This window comes from Paramisgurnus dabryanus, chromosome 21 (assembly GCF_030506205.2).
Source record: "Paramisgurnus dabryanus chromosome 21, PD_genome_1.1, whole genome shotgun sequence".
NCBI lineage: Eukaryota > Metazoa > Chordata > Actinopteri > Cypriniformes > Cobitidae > Paramisgurnus > Paramisgurnus dabryanus.
Genome location: NC_133357.1, coordinates 13,265,196 through 13,279,146, shown reverse-complemented (window position 1 = coordinate 13,279,146; position 13,951 = coordinate 13,265,196). Strand labels below are relative to the sequence as shown.

At 37.9% G+C, this 13,951-nt stretch overlaps 1 protein-coding gene across 19 annotated transcripts in view; it reads right to left on the bottom strand.

Annotated features, from left to right (window-relative positions):
- Window positions 1-13,951, bottom strand: part of hspg2 (heparan sulfate proteoglycan 2) — a 122,391-nt gene that overhangs the window by 4,392 nt on the left and 104,048 nt on the right. For 15 of the 19 annotated variants that reach the window (XM_073812936.1, XM_073812950.1, XM_073812944.1 and 12 more), the window contains 15 exons: window positions 12,601-12,748; window positions 12,068-12,184; window positions 11,592-11,609; window positions 9,003-9,087; window positions 8,729-8,873; window positions 8,511-8,613; window positions 8,284-8,393; window positions 7,031-7,139; window positions 6,850-6,948; window positions 6,056-6,277; window positions 5,733-5,977; window positions 5,478-5,652; window positions 5,125-5,247; window positions 2,260-2,316; window positions 353-428 (listed from right to left, as the gene is read on the bottom strand). In XM_073812936.1, the coding sequence (XP_073669037.1) occupies window positions 353-428; window positions 2,260-2,316; window positions 5,125-5,247; window positions 5,478-5,652; window positions 5,733-5,977; window positions 6,056-6,277; window positions 6,850-6,948; window positions 7,031-7,139; window positions 8,284-8,393; window positions 8,511-8,613; window positions 8,729-8,873; window positions 9,003-9,087; window positions 11,592-11,609; window positions 12,068-12,184; window positions 12,601-12,748 (1,832 nt within the window). The remainder of the gene's footprint in view (window positions 1-352; window positions 429-2,259; window positions 2,317-5,124; window positions 5,248-5,477; window positions 5,653-5,732; window positions 5,978-6,055; window positions 6,278-6,849; window positions 6,949-7,030; window positions 7,140-8,283; window positions 8,394-8,510; window positions 8,614-8,728; window positions 8,874-9,002; window positions 9,088-11,591; window positions 11,610-12,067; window positions 12,185-12,600; window positions 12,749-13,951) is intronic. The other 4 variants (XM_073812938.1, XM_073812943.1, XM_073812952.1 and 1 more) reach the window with 2 other exon arrangements.

Genomic DNA, 13,951 nt, shown 5'->3' with positions numbered 1-13,951 from the left:
GTGACGTCTACTCTAAATTGGTCTTTTGCTGTTCTTTAAACCTTTTCAGGTATTTTTTTCATGATAATAAAGAATATGTATAATGATAATGTTTTGACGAGTGTTGCTTTTTCAAATACATGTTATAAACGACTCAAACTAACAGTTATTTCATTCCGATAAGGACTTAATCATCAAAAGCCGTAGTACATGAAATAGCTGTGAATAATATCGTATCTGCGATTCAGAATAGTTATCGGCCAGGTATTAGTGTACTGTATATCGGCATTTATCGGTGCACCCCTAATTCCTTTTAAATAAATATAAAATCCAAAGAAAAATATTATTACACAATTTTGCATAGTGCTCTCACCTTCGTGGAAACATGGGCTTTGGAAGGGCAAGATAACCATTATCATGGAAATATGCAGAATGTTGAAGAGGAGAGTCTGCAAAACAGAACCACAAATGTTCACCACGTGCTCGTTATGTGTATTGTACTGCCACCCTGTGGAGCTTCAGCAAACTACAGAACAAATACACAGCAAAACTCATCTCTGACAACCCATTCAATCACATTCTGAATCATTTGGTTTGCTAGCCTTTGGGAACCTCTGTACACCTCAAGATCACATACATCAGACTTGTTGCATTAAGAGAGATACAACGGTGCAGTACAAAATATTAAATCACAAACATCCAACATCCATTTGATTCGTTATGAGATGAACGCAAATGAATGCCATTAACAGTTACACATTGATGACATTTACAGTTTGAAACAACAGTGCACATTCCTCACAAAAGCATTGTTCCCATGTGATACCTGCAGAATCTTTAGACAGTTTTCCATAATCATGCTTCCCTTTTCATTATTTTTGGCCATTAACTCACCTGTGTGGCCACCTCAAGTGTGTAAATGAAGGACATTCAGTGGTTAGTAACTAATGACATTTGTTTCTTCACAATGTGAGGACATTTCTTTACAGACTTTGTTGTAGACGAAAGAGGGAGTGTGGAAAAGATGTTATTGTTTTCATGATAAAGAGATTTCGGGAGAAACATAGAGATAAACTGAAACTGCGGTGAGTGAATGACCAGACTCATAAATACTAAAGGGGAAATCTATGTAATACAGAGAAATACATAGGGTTACTTAAAAACGGTGTCCCCTGACTAACGTTAAAATCCGTGTAAAGTCATTTCAGAGAAATTTTCTAAACACATTATAAATGTTAGAAATGTATTGCTGAAACACATTACAAAGAATTTAAACCGTTACTGAATTGTGGAGTTACCGTTTTTTAAGATCATTTGAGCGTGGCTAATGCTAACGTTGATGACTCACTGGAGCTACCGAACATAGCCCCGCCCCTAACACAACCACATAGTGGGCGTGGTTTCAGCGCCGACACTTTGCGCGCCCCCCAGCGTTTAAACGCAGAGAATTCAGCTTATTTTTTTCTTCATTTGGATAACTTCATTTATTTAATTGGTATTCAATTATTATTCAAATTTGGCTGGGTGGTTAATAACACAATTTGTGCTGTGACAAACTTTTAATATCACTTTAAACAGACTTTGAAAAACAATGAGTTAACACTTCATAATTTATACATAGAATTCCCCTTTTTTATTTTGGTGTCCCAATATATTGTACATTTAGAAACGTAACACAGGACACGCAAAGTGCAGATGAGTTCTTTAGGAAACCCATTATTTTAGGGAGATATTTACAAGCCATTGATGCCATTTTACTACACCTAATTTACAAACAACTTCAGAGACAATGTCAAGTACCTTTTGGATTTTAAACAAAAAGTTATATTTAATTGGGAAGCAAAACGGCTTCTTCATAGAATAAACCTTGATCCAAGTTTATTTCTTATTATTTTGTACCCTACAAGCAAACTGATTCTTTATTCAATCTGGGGTTTCTGTTGCTACATTTGTAACAGTGCAAGTTGTGCGTTTGATTACAAGATAGCAAGTTGCATTGGATAAAAGCATCTGCCAAATGCATATATGTAATGTTATAACATAAAATTAGCTTGACTTTGTCTCCAGTGAGCTGACAGCAGATCTCTGGCACATCACCATGTAAATGACCCCTAAAATAAAGTGCTTCTTTTTCCATTTTCCTTCGTTTTTCCCATCGTAACGGTTGGTTGTCGTTGATTTTTGGTGTTATTTGTGGTGTTATTCAATTTGCGGGCACAGGAGGACATTTTTCCCCTGGTTAGTGACGAGCGTGTCAGGCAGTCTGGAATCATACTGTACCATTTCCCCCACTACCCTCCAAATTCTGCAGCTGCTCGGAGAAGCTGGAGTCCTGCCCTGTGTTTGTGAGATATAGCCATGAGAGTGAAGCGATGAGAGACATTCACACATGGCCAACACGCTACTGCTGGATGATGTTAGTTTGACTGATGTTGCAATGACAAGTTATAAAGAATCATTTCCCTCCAGTGCTTTATGGTGAATCAATTACAGCTGTGGTTCAGTTTTAATGCAAGGAAATGCCTTTACTTCCACCGAGAAAGCCAATGATTACAACATGACAATTGAGGCAAACTATGTCTAAAGAGACCACTATCTTGTCATCAAACAGTGTAACATTGTCTTAAAACCAATGTGCAAAGTCTTGCATACTGTATATACGCTAAGGTTTACCTAACTGACAATATATGAGGCGTTTAATGTACAATACTGTGCAACGTTTTAGGCCACCATGGCACTATTAGTTCAGTTGTTTTTGCAATGCAATACAGAAAAACTAAATAAAATTATTTTGATATTTTTAAATGACTTAATGAAAACCTTAAATAAATGAAAGACTAATACAATTCTAATGTAAAGACTTTAGGACTTCAGTCTCCCTAAAAAGGTACAAGATGTGCTTAGTGCAAAGTTAGGTCACACCTAATACTGACTTTAGCTTGAAAAAGCCATTTTATTCTGAAAATTATTTTCTTAAAGGGGACATATCATAAAAATCTGACTTTTTCCATGTTTAAGTTCTAAAACTAGATCCTCATTGTTTGTATCAACCTAGACAATGTGAAAAAGATCAATCCAGTAACTTAGTTTTGGTAAACCATTCTCTGCAAGCATGTAAAAAATAGCTCATTGAAATTTGGCTCCCCTTGTGATGTCAGAAGGGGATAATACTGCGCCTTAATCTGGACTATGCAACCACGCCGCTGCCATTTAGTTCAGAGGTCAGCTAATTTGCATTTTAAAGGACACACCAAAAACCGGCACATTTTTGCTCACACCTACAAAGTGGCAATGTTACCATGCTATAATAAATTATCTGTGGGGTATTTTGAGCTAAAACTTCACATATGCACTCTGGGAACACCAAAGATTTATTTGACATCTTAAAAAGGTCTTGTGAAATGTCCCCTTTAAAAAACAATGCTAGTGGTGGCCTAAGACTTTTGCACAATACTGTAGTGTTTCATAAATTAAGGTCACTTTGGATAAAATAGCCGATAATTACACACAACAAAAGAGAAAAATAACAACAACAATAAAATGTTTTGAATAAGGCTTGTTGTGTTCTCTATAATATTTATTAAAGGACAAGTTCGGTATTTTAGACTTAAAGCCCTGTTTTCAGATTGTTTATGGTCAAATAGAATGGTTTTGACTGAAATTTCGACATTTTCGGCTGCCCTGAGAATTTTCGCTTGTTTGTGTTTCAGCTCAGACCTCTACAATGGCTTTATAGGTGCACTGGAACAATCCTTCCTAAAATGCATTAAACTTTCGTTTACAAAGACGAGAAACTCACCGAGTGGTCAGGGGTGTTCACTGATATGCTCACACAAAAATCGCGTTAAAAGATGCTTTCCAACAGCTGTTTTAGCATTCGTTGTTAACTTGTGGACCTATTTCCCCAAACGCCTCACACCCGTACATTCTTCCGCTTAGAGCTTGAATAATAAATACTCCAGCCCAGGAGGTGGCGCTAATCCGCCTTTGCCAATTGCAAGAATAGAAACAAAGTTCCCGGCGCGGAGTAATACCGTACCTCACAGGACGTCTAATACAGTCAATGGAGTTGGTAAAAACTACGATAAAACCTGTTGGAATGCGTCTTTTGGAGCGATTTTTGTGTGAGCATACCAGTGAACACCCCTGACCACTCGGTGAGTTTCACGTCTTTGTAAACGAAAGTTTAATGCATTTTAGGAAGGATTGTTCCAGTGCACCTATAAAGCCATTGTAGAGGTCTGAGCTGAAACACAAACACGCGAAAATTCTCAGGGCAGCCGAAAATGTCGAAATTTCAGTCAAAACCATTCTATTTGACCATAAACAATCTGAAAACAGGGCTTTAAGTCTAAAATACCGAACTTGTCCTTTAAGCCACCCATATTAAAGGCGGGGTGCATGATTTAAAAAAAAAACACTGGAAAAGGGATTCAGTCCGACTACCAAACACACTTGTAGCCAATCAGCAGTAAGGGGCGTTTCTACTAACCGACATCGTTGCCTGGGTTGCGTATGTGTGGGGGAGATTTATCAAAAGAAGGTCCAGATTCTATTGGGGTAGGGGTGTGTTTGTTTAAGTGATTTCAAATGTCAACATTGGCTTTCAGAAATCATGCACCCCGCCTTTAACAGGTTACAGCATTCACACCTTATACATAAGCAGCATGGTGCAGAGAATAACAATTTGCTTGTGTATTTAAATATGCTAAAATCAGCAGAAAATGCATGATAAACCTTCCCTTATCAGTAAGTCGTAATTTTTTATGTTTTTATTACCTTTTTATTACCTTCATCACCTTTCTGGACATGGACAGTGTACCGTACGTAGATTTTCAATGAAGGGTCAACAAGCTCTCGGACTAAATCTAAAACATCTTAAACTGTGTTCTGGAGATGAACAGAGGTCTTTCGAGTTTGGAATGACATGAGGGCGAGTCATTAATGACATTATTTTCATTTTTGGGTGAACTTTCCCTTTAAGTTGTTGGATTCTGTTCTGTGGCGATTTCGTAATTTCCCCCTCAATTTCAAGATGATCAGGGTTGTAATCATTTTCAATAGCTGCTTATGCATGTGGTGTGAAAAAGGCCTAAAAGAGTACATAGGGATTGTAAAGATGCGATGTAAAACAAAAGCACAGACCTTTCTCACAGTGTCGCCCTGTGTATTCAGCAGGACACACACAGAACTTATTAACACAGGTGCCACCGTTCTGGCACTGAGATGAAACCCGACAGGCCTCCTTCACTACTTCACAACGGTCACCTTAAAAACACCAACAACAAAGAGAAACGGAACAAATATAAACAATTCCTTTCCTGATGCTTTTAAGATCTAAAAACATTGGGTTAACATTGAATAAAAACTTCAGTTTGGTGGTTTTTACAGCACATTGATTCTGAGAGTGCAACATGCACATAGCAGTACAGTAACAAACAATCACTGTGATGTAAACTTAAAGTGACAGCATGCAAATGATAAACTCAGCGACTCACCCTCATATCCCTCTGAACATAAACACTGATACTCATACTCAGCAGTGGACATACAGGTGCCTCCATGCAGACAAGGCCTGCGATCACATGGCCTGTCGACTTGGCTACACTGCCTGATGGATCTGTTCTCAGTAAAGCTGTAGGAAATATCCACCTTCTTTCCATTTATGAAGACCTGCAAAAAAAAACATGATCCTAAAATGAGCTCTGGTTTAAAACAGTAAACATGTATGCAAACAATGTCTGAAGACTCACCTCTCCTATGCATCCTTCAAACAACATGCTAACATTTGCAGGTTTAGGCAAGATGTCCATACTGGGCACTCCTCCCAGATACATAGATGTGAAGATATTAAGACCCTGGGCTTTGCCTGGAGAAGAGCGTGTGATCTCCCGAGCATGGTCCACCTTTAAGGAACCGTCTTTATCGAGCCGCTCTGCCACTACGCGATGCCACTTATTCAGAGACACGGGATCTTGACTGCGCAGAACAGCTTGACCTGAAAGCATGGAAAGGTATCCAATTTTTATTGCGATGTGCATCAATCGTCATGCATCACGATTGTTCTCATAATCACCTGTTCCAAGCTCATAACGAAATTCGACATGTCCATTCACCATGGACAATGTGACAAAGTCCTCCACTTTCACCTTCTGGCCACCGCAGAAGAACATCAAACCATCTGGATCCATAGGCTTGAACTCCATCTCAATCCGAAGGTCATTATGAACATTAGTAAGAGGAGGATAGGCGATAAAAGAATCCTCTCCATCAAACAACGGAGTCGTTACTAGAGCACCTGGGATTGGGATGAAAATGGTAGTAAGAACCAAGTCTGACCTTAAAGGGACATTCCACGCTCATTTTCCAGCTCCCCTACTTCTTAGTGATATTACGCAGTGCCCGAAAATAGTCCCTTGTTATTGAAAGTAACCAAGTGGACTATTTTCGGGCAGTATGTAATATCACTACGCCTGCTACAGCCATGTTACAGCAGCAAAGTCTTGATTATTACGCCAGTTTGAGAGTATAGTTCCTGCCATATCTGCCTAGAAAATCCCAACTTTTAATTTTCTGTCGGTCTTAGTACACAATGTAACTACAGAAGAGTTAAGTTTTAAATTGGAAAAATATCACAACTCTGTGGTTATTTTTAGCGCAATGCTAATGGTCTAATCAGATTCAATGGATTATGCTAAGCTATGCTAAAAGTGCTAGCGCCAGACCCGGAGATCAGCTGAATGGATTCCAAAATGGTAAGAACCAAATGTTTAACTCTAGGGGAGCTGGAAAATGAGCATATTTTCAAAAAAAAGTGGAGTGTCCCTTTAAAGAACTTCACATTATGATCATATACGTAGTGAGCATTACCATCCATGCATTTGTCTCCAGACTTGCCCAGATGACAGCGGCACTTGTAACCGGAACCAGTGGGATTGTTAATGCATGTGGCATCTGGTCCACACGCCTCTGTTGTGGGCAAAAATTATGAACAAAGTGTTGAGGTTTGCCATTTGACATGCTGAAGCATTACCTTAGTGTGCATACTAACCACTGTGGCAGCGCAGAGAGGAGTGATGCTGGCAGTTTGTGCCTGTGTATCCTCTTCTACAATTGCATTTGTAAAGACTGGCAACAGAATCTTCACAATTGCCACCATTCTGAAAACAACACATGACTTTGGTTATTTGGTTTTCTAAGATAGTACACCATTAAAAGGGCTCTCAAATATATTTAGACACAATGTTAATGTAAAAATGTCTTTGCATTACATAAAATATAAAATAAATATTTGGGTACATTTTGTATCTAATAGTTTATTTGTTACCACTGTGTACAGTATATCTTGATTTAAGCAGGACCGGCGTCAAAGGGGGAATTCGCGGGCAGTGCCCCCCCCAAACAGGTTGTTGTGCCCCCCTACAAAGTTTTTAATTAATTTAATATATATCAATAATTAAAATAAATTAAACATTGAATGTTTCATGACTTGTAATGTAATCAAATGAGGAAAATATAGTTGATATATGTTTTCTTTAATTAAAATAGACCAGTTTCTCTGATTGGATGTATTGTCGCGTCTCACCCGTCTTACGTCTTTAGGATATTTGTGACTTGATACTAGCAACGTGTTTTTTGCGGCATTTTATGGATCGTGTAAAATATGGATATTAGAAAATTTAGAACGAACCAGCACCGCCTGCTTCATCTCCATGCAAACACAGACTGGCTCAAACTCAGAGATAAGAGGTCGAGGTGGAATTTACAAATCTACAGGACACTGTTTTAAGGAAGTTTAATGTTCGTACACGCCGTCTTTAGCTTTTTTAAAGGTAAGTTAGCGTTGTTTTAAATTACGTAAGCTTAAATGTGAAGTGTGGCTATAGACCGTTAACAGCATTACGACGTGATTATGGTAAAGCGGCTTTTTTAAAGCTAGGACGCGGTGTGTGCTGCGCTATGAAACCCATTCATTTCAATGGCTTGCGCCGCGCGAGGGCGGTTTGTTGTTGCGTCGAGCAAAGCGCGAGCGCAGCGGAGCTCAGCTTGCGCTCACGCCGTGGTCGAAGTTCAACAGTTTTGCGCATAAGTTGGGGTCTTTTGCACTTTATACGGGAAATGAGCTGACAGTCTGTACCAGTTGTATGAGTGTGTGCTTGCACTGTATTTGTTGTTTTAATGTCTTGTTTTTGCAAGATATTGTTGCTATTGCGTTCCCCCCGTTGGAAGCCAAGTGCCCCCCTGTTAGTTATGGTCTGGCGCCGGCTCTGGATTTAAGGAATATTTTAGTTCGTAGGGGTTAACCTGGCATGGAAGGTCCTTGCAGGTGGGACAGTTTGAAACTCCAACAGAACTTTTCTCGAGGTCCTTGAAAATAACCTCATCGCCTTGAATAACCAACTGCTTGATACAACCTTGACAAGACATATAAACCAATATTCAGTGAAGACAATACATAATAACTTTGCACTTGATATAATTCCATAATTCTTTCCTGCACAAAATACACATGTAATAGAAAAATTTCTCACCAACAAACCCCGTCTTGATTTCTGCGGTTTTGGCGATCACACTGTAATTTGGATAGCCACCCACAAACAGCTCCTCATTCAGATCCAAGCCCTTGAATTTTCCCTACATAGACACAGCATGTTTTTTTTGCATTAATGTCATAACACACTATCACAATCAGTAATATGAGACTCAAAAAAAACTAATTTGTGTGAGTTTTGGGAGGTGAAATGTGTACCTGTGAGCTTCCATTAACAGGATGTTCTCCATCCACAACAAGTGAACCGTGCGTTAGGTTCCTGTGGAGCTCTACTGTGTGGAACTCACCCAGTTTAATGGAAGTAGGGTATCGAATATTAGCCATCCCAGAGCCAACGTCAAACCTGAGGAACGTAAATATAAACATCAAATGAAAGAAAGGCTTTTGTAAGGTTTCCACAATGTTAGCACCATTTATCAATGAGATATACTGTATGGCAGGGTTACTGATCAATAATAATAATAAAACATACCTGAACTCAGGACGGCCGCCTACCAGGCCAAAAGATATGAAATCAGCGCCGGTGGTCCTCTTCTGTCCATTATAAAGGATCATACCTGCACATGAAGTGAAAAAGTAAGTGCAATGCTACATTACGAATATCCCCTAACTAACCATACACTCTATTAATGCTGGGTTGCGTTTTAACTCATGGCTGGCTCAGATATTGACAAACCCAAGGGGTTGGCATTCCTGGTCCTGGAGGGCCACTGTCCTGCAAACTTTAGCACCCTAATTAAACACCTGAAATATAATCAAAGGCAAATCTCTTTTTATTGTTTCCTAACCTTTGTAAGTCGCTCTGGACACAAGTGTCTGCTAAATGCCTAAATGTACCTGGAAATGACACTCATTTGTGTTTGATTAGGGTTTAGCTAAACTAAACTTGCAGGACAGTGAACCTCCAGGACCGGAAGTTGGGTTTGTCCATATTTGACCCAACCATAGGATTAAAATAACCAGCATGTTTTAGAGTTTCTCTGTCTTTGTAAGCTGACAGTTAGGTAGCATGCTGAGGGTAAAGCTGTTGGCTTATGGAAGCAGCGTGCGCTGCCACGTTTAGCATCTCACATTATTGCCAACACAAGCCACATGCATGGGCACATGCCATGACTCTGCCCAGCCTTCATCACTTGGCCATAATGACTGTAAGATATTGGGGTAGGACAGACCAGTGGTTCTCAACTAGTGGGTTGCAGGTGTTTGAGAGCTGTAAGCTGTAACCCTCAATACAAATGATGAGTTTGGTTTCAAAATGCCATAAACATTAAAATGAGTAAAAAATAAGTTACTGCTGAAATCAGTATTGTATCTGGTCGGTATTAAAAAGTAAATTCTTAATTTTACGCAAAATCCAATATCCGCTGTGTTATTCTGTCATCTTTTCTCCCTTTTTCCCAAAACGCGATAAAGGCCAGTCCCCCTTCTCTGCAGAATGCAATAAATCTGCTTAACCAATCACAGCGCACCATTCCACTCACTGTAAACAACAATGGTGGCGCATTGAACACACACAGAATCCTAGTTTTCCTCATCTACTTTATACTTTGTGATCAACAAACAAAATAAAACTTTTGATGGCATTGATAAACCTGTGGTGGTTTTCCATGGCGGGGAAAAAACTTAGTCCTTCAAAATTGAATAATTTATGTGAGAGGCACTCGGGAGACCGAAAAATGCCGGCTGTTGCATGTTCTCACATGACAGGATCAAGCTTCTGTCATGCTAACACATTGACCACAGGGGATCTTTATTTTAAAACATTATTTTACGCAAAGTCAACCAAAATGGAGGAGGACCAAAACATTTTACAGCTGATCACTGTCAAAAAAGTTCAGTGATGACGTCTCAAGGATGACAGCAGCAATGACAATGTTCTTAATATGACAAAGTAAGAGTTTTGATTAATGCCGTTAATGTTTTTTTTCTTATCAGTGTATACCACTAGTCAACTAAATGAATATAACATGGCAAAAATGAATGCACATTTATATATTAATTCAATAGATTTATAGCATTTTGAAAAAAACATGTCATGGATTTATTGTATTTTGCGGAAAAATAATGTATTTTTATAATAAATCTTTGAAAATCAAATTATGGATTTGAATTTTTTATGTTATTATAACCTAAAAATGCTATGTGAAAGTTTATAACAGACAATAGTGGTTTTCATCTTTCTTGGTATAGAAAACACATTTTTACTAAAATTAGTAATTTATTGCGTTTTGGAACCAAACTCTTCAAATAATAAAATTCATCTAAGTGTGACCCAGTCTGAAATGTTTTTGTGACTATGTAAATAATGTAAATAACATTCTGACCTTGTTATCTTTAATATCGAGTGAGTAAAAGTAAGGCCAAATGAAAGATTGAAATTGAAACTTTGATGCTTTAAAACTCTCATTAGATTATAAAACTTTAGCCTGGATTTCACAGACACGGTCACAACTCACAAATAAGTGTTCTTGGAAGAGAAACACCTTTCACACAGTAAAATATTGGTCTCTGAAGCAAGACCAGTTGAGAAACACTCAACTGTACTAACCATGCCTTTTGGTTATTAGTCTTTAACCATCATTTAAAATGAACTACAGTACCAAACTTGTTGAAATATGACATTCTCCTATTTTATAACACTTTTCAATAGATTACCTCTGAATAATTTTTGCAAAAGCTTCAACCATTTTTATATACAGTACAGTAGTTCTAGATTATGGATCTCAAAATACATACCGGATAACAGTTTAAACAGCAGTCCAACCACACTATGCCTATTGCACATTCAAACACTGTAAAAAAGCTGTTTAAGCTTCAGTCAGTTCATTATATCATTCTTGCATCATGCTTGCAATCAACCAACTCAGTGAGAAGCAGAAAAGTCTTAATGAACATTATAATCTGCTGTCATGCCTGCATATGTTCATAAGTGCCCTTCTGAGCTGCATTGCTGCATGGTTAACAGCTCTTCTGAGAACCAATGGGCAGCACCTGCTACAACATTATTAAATCCTGCAGCAGGTGCACCCAGGTACATTCTCAGTCAAGCAACCAGACTCACCGGAATATAAAATGAGCCCTTCATACCAATAAGAGGTGAACAAGGGTAAAAAACAAAAGGAGAGAAATGTTTACTCACAAACATTTAAAGAAAACTGGACATAGATTTAACAATTAATTAAATAGAGTGCAACCTTATGCATCTACAGAGATGTAATACAACATTTTACCCCAAAATTATTTCAACTTTTAGCATTTGCAGACCATTATCTTTCCAAACCTGTATGACTTTCTCTTTTGCATGCAACATAAAATAAGTGGTTTTGTATTAAGTTAACCTGTAGAATAGCTTGTCCCAATCCACTTTAATCTGCCAGCTATAAAACAGCTTGGACATTTTTTGCATTAAATTCATACAGGCTTGTAATGACATTTTCTGTTAAACTTAAGTTTCTAACACATCAACACGAAAGCCATTAGGAATTGCACAACTTTTCAATATTAATGTGCATGTGTACTGCTTTTGAGCATCCTTACCATCAACATTATCCGGCCGGAAGGTAATTTTAATGCTGAATGCTTTGTAAGAGTTTTTGATGGTCGGCAGTGTGAGGTAAGAAAGAGGCTCCTGGGTAAATTGAGGCATCACTCTCTCTGAAAAAAAAAAAACATATGAAGAAGATACAGTCTGTATTTACAGTTGAAGCAGAAATGCAAAACATAATCCATGTCAGTGCTATGGTAGCATAATAGTGAAGAATTCGGAAAGACACACTTTGACACACTTGATCCCAAAATGTTTCTCAAGCAAAAATATTTGATAATGTCTGATAAGTGATACTTGACCAGGTGTGCCGTAACTGTAGTACTGATTTAAATGATTTCATTTATTTGGTTCATGTTCAACCACAGACATTACATAATGATACAGATATGAAGGTACTGCCGTCACTAAGCCATAATTACAGACAAGCAGCACCGTAACTGCAGATCTACAGTAGAAAAACTGTAATTATACTGTCACAGGAAAGACATCTGAGCTCCTGCTTTAAGTTGCATTGATGACTCACCATGAACCAGGAGTCTAGTAAAGGCCTCGACTTTCCCATGCTTATTGGCAGCTGTGCACACGTACAGTCCAGCATCTGTATGTGTGACCGCGGGAACTGTCAGTACATGACCATCCTGTCTGCACTTGGATGGCAACTCGTTCTCCACCTTAAAAAAAGCACACATTCATGTGTATATGTATAATGTTTTAAATAATATCCGTATTTATAGGTAATAAAATAAAATTTCTTTTTTTTGCTTTATTTATAACCAAAAATTTCATTTTAATCTGCTGCTGTGTAAACGCAGTCATGATTTAGTAAAGTTTAACCCAAACCTCTTAAAGCAACACTATGTAGTTTTTTTACCTTTAAATAATGTCTCTAAAATTATTTCAGTGATAGAACAACTTTTAACTGGACAAATTGTACTGTTGCTGCAACCTGAGCAGCCTCCTAGCTGCTACAAGCACACTCTGAAAGTGGTGGTGGAGGGTAGGAAACACGGCCCCGCCCCTCCCCCTGCCTGCAGAAGAGTGTCTGATACCAGGCACTGTTGCGCTTTTCAACCACATGGGGGAGCTGTAAGTCATTTTTACATGGAAACTACAGTGTTGCTTTAAAGTGGCAAATAAAAAAAAAACAGTGAAAACCTTTCTTTTTAAGCCACAAAATTGCTTGAATGATACATTTAGTATACACAGTTTCGTGAATATGCTAATTAATCCCCGCCTCCACTCAATAACATCATCTTAATCGACATGATTGGGTACTTGTTGTGAGGTCAAAAACAGGTACGGTTTCAGTTCAAATTACATTTTTAAGCCTGTGTTTGGTAAACTGCAGTTTTTAAGTCACCACAAAAATTAAAATTAAGAACTTTAAATTTTTATGGAAAATATTGTAGTGGTTTTTTATATATTAACTCTTTCCCCACTGGCATTTTTTATGATTTTCACAAAAGTGTAATGCCTCACAGAAAATGCTTTTCTTTAAATATATAAACATACAGTATATTAAATGAAAGAACAGACATCAAAACTTTCAAACTTTTTTTTGCTATTAAGCAAAAACTTTTCATCCTACCTTCATAAGTTCTCTTTTTATCACTTCAAAAATATGGGTAGGTTTCTTCAAAAACAACAAATTTTATGCAAATAAATTATTCAATTTTTGTAAATGACTTTTGATAGAGATCAGATGCAGAGCAATCCTCAAAACTTAGGGCAATACTTCCGTGTTTTATAAGCTGCGAAAGATAATATCGGTATTGCAAATTGACGAGATAACTTGTCTATGGCGGGGAAAGAGTTAATGACTTATCTGTGCACTTTACTTTTTTCACATTCATGTGCACTTACAATCTTTAACC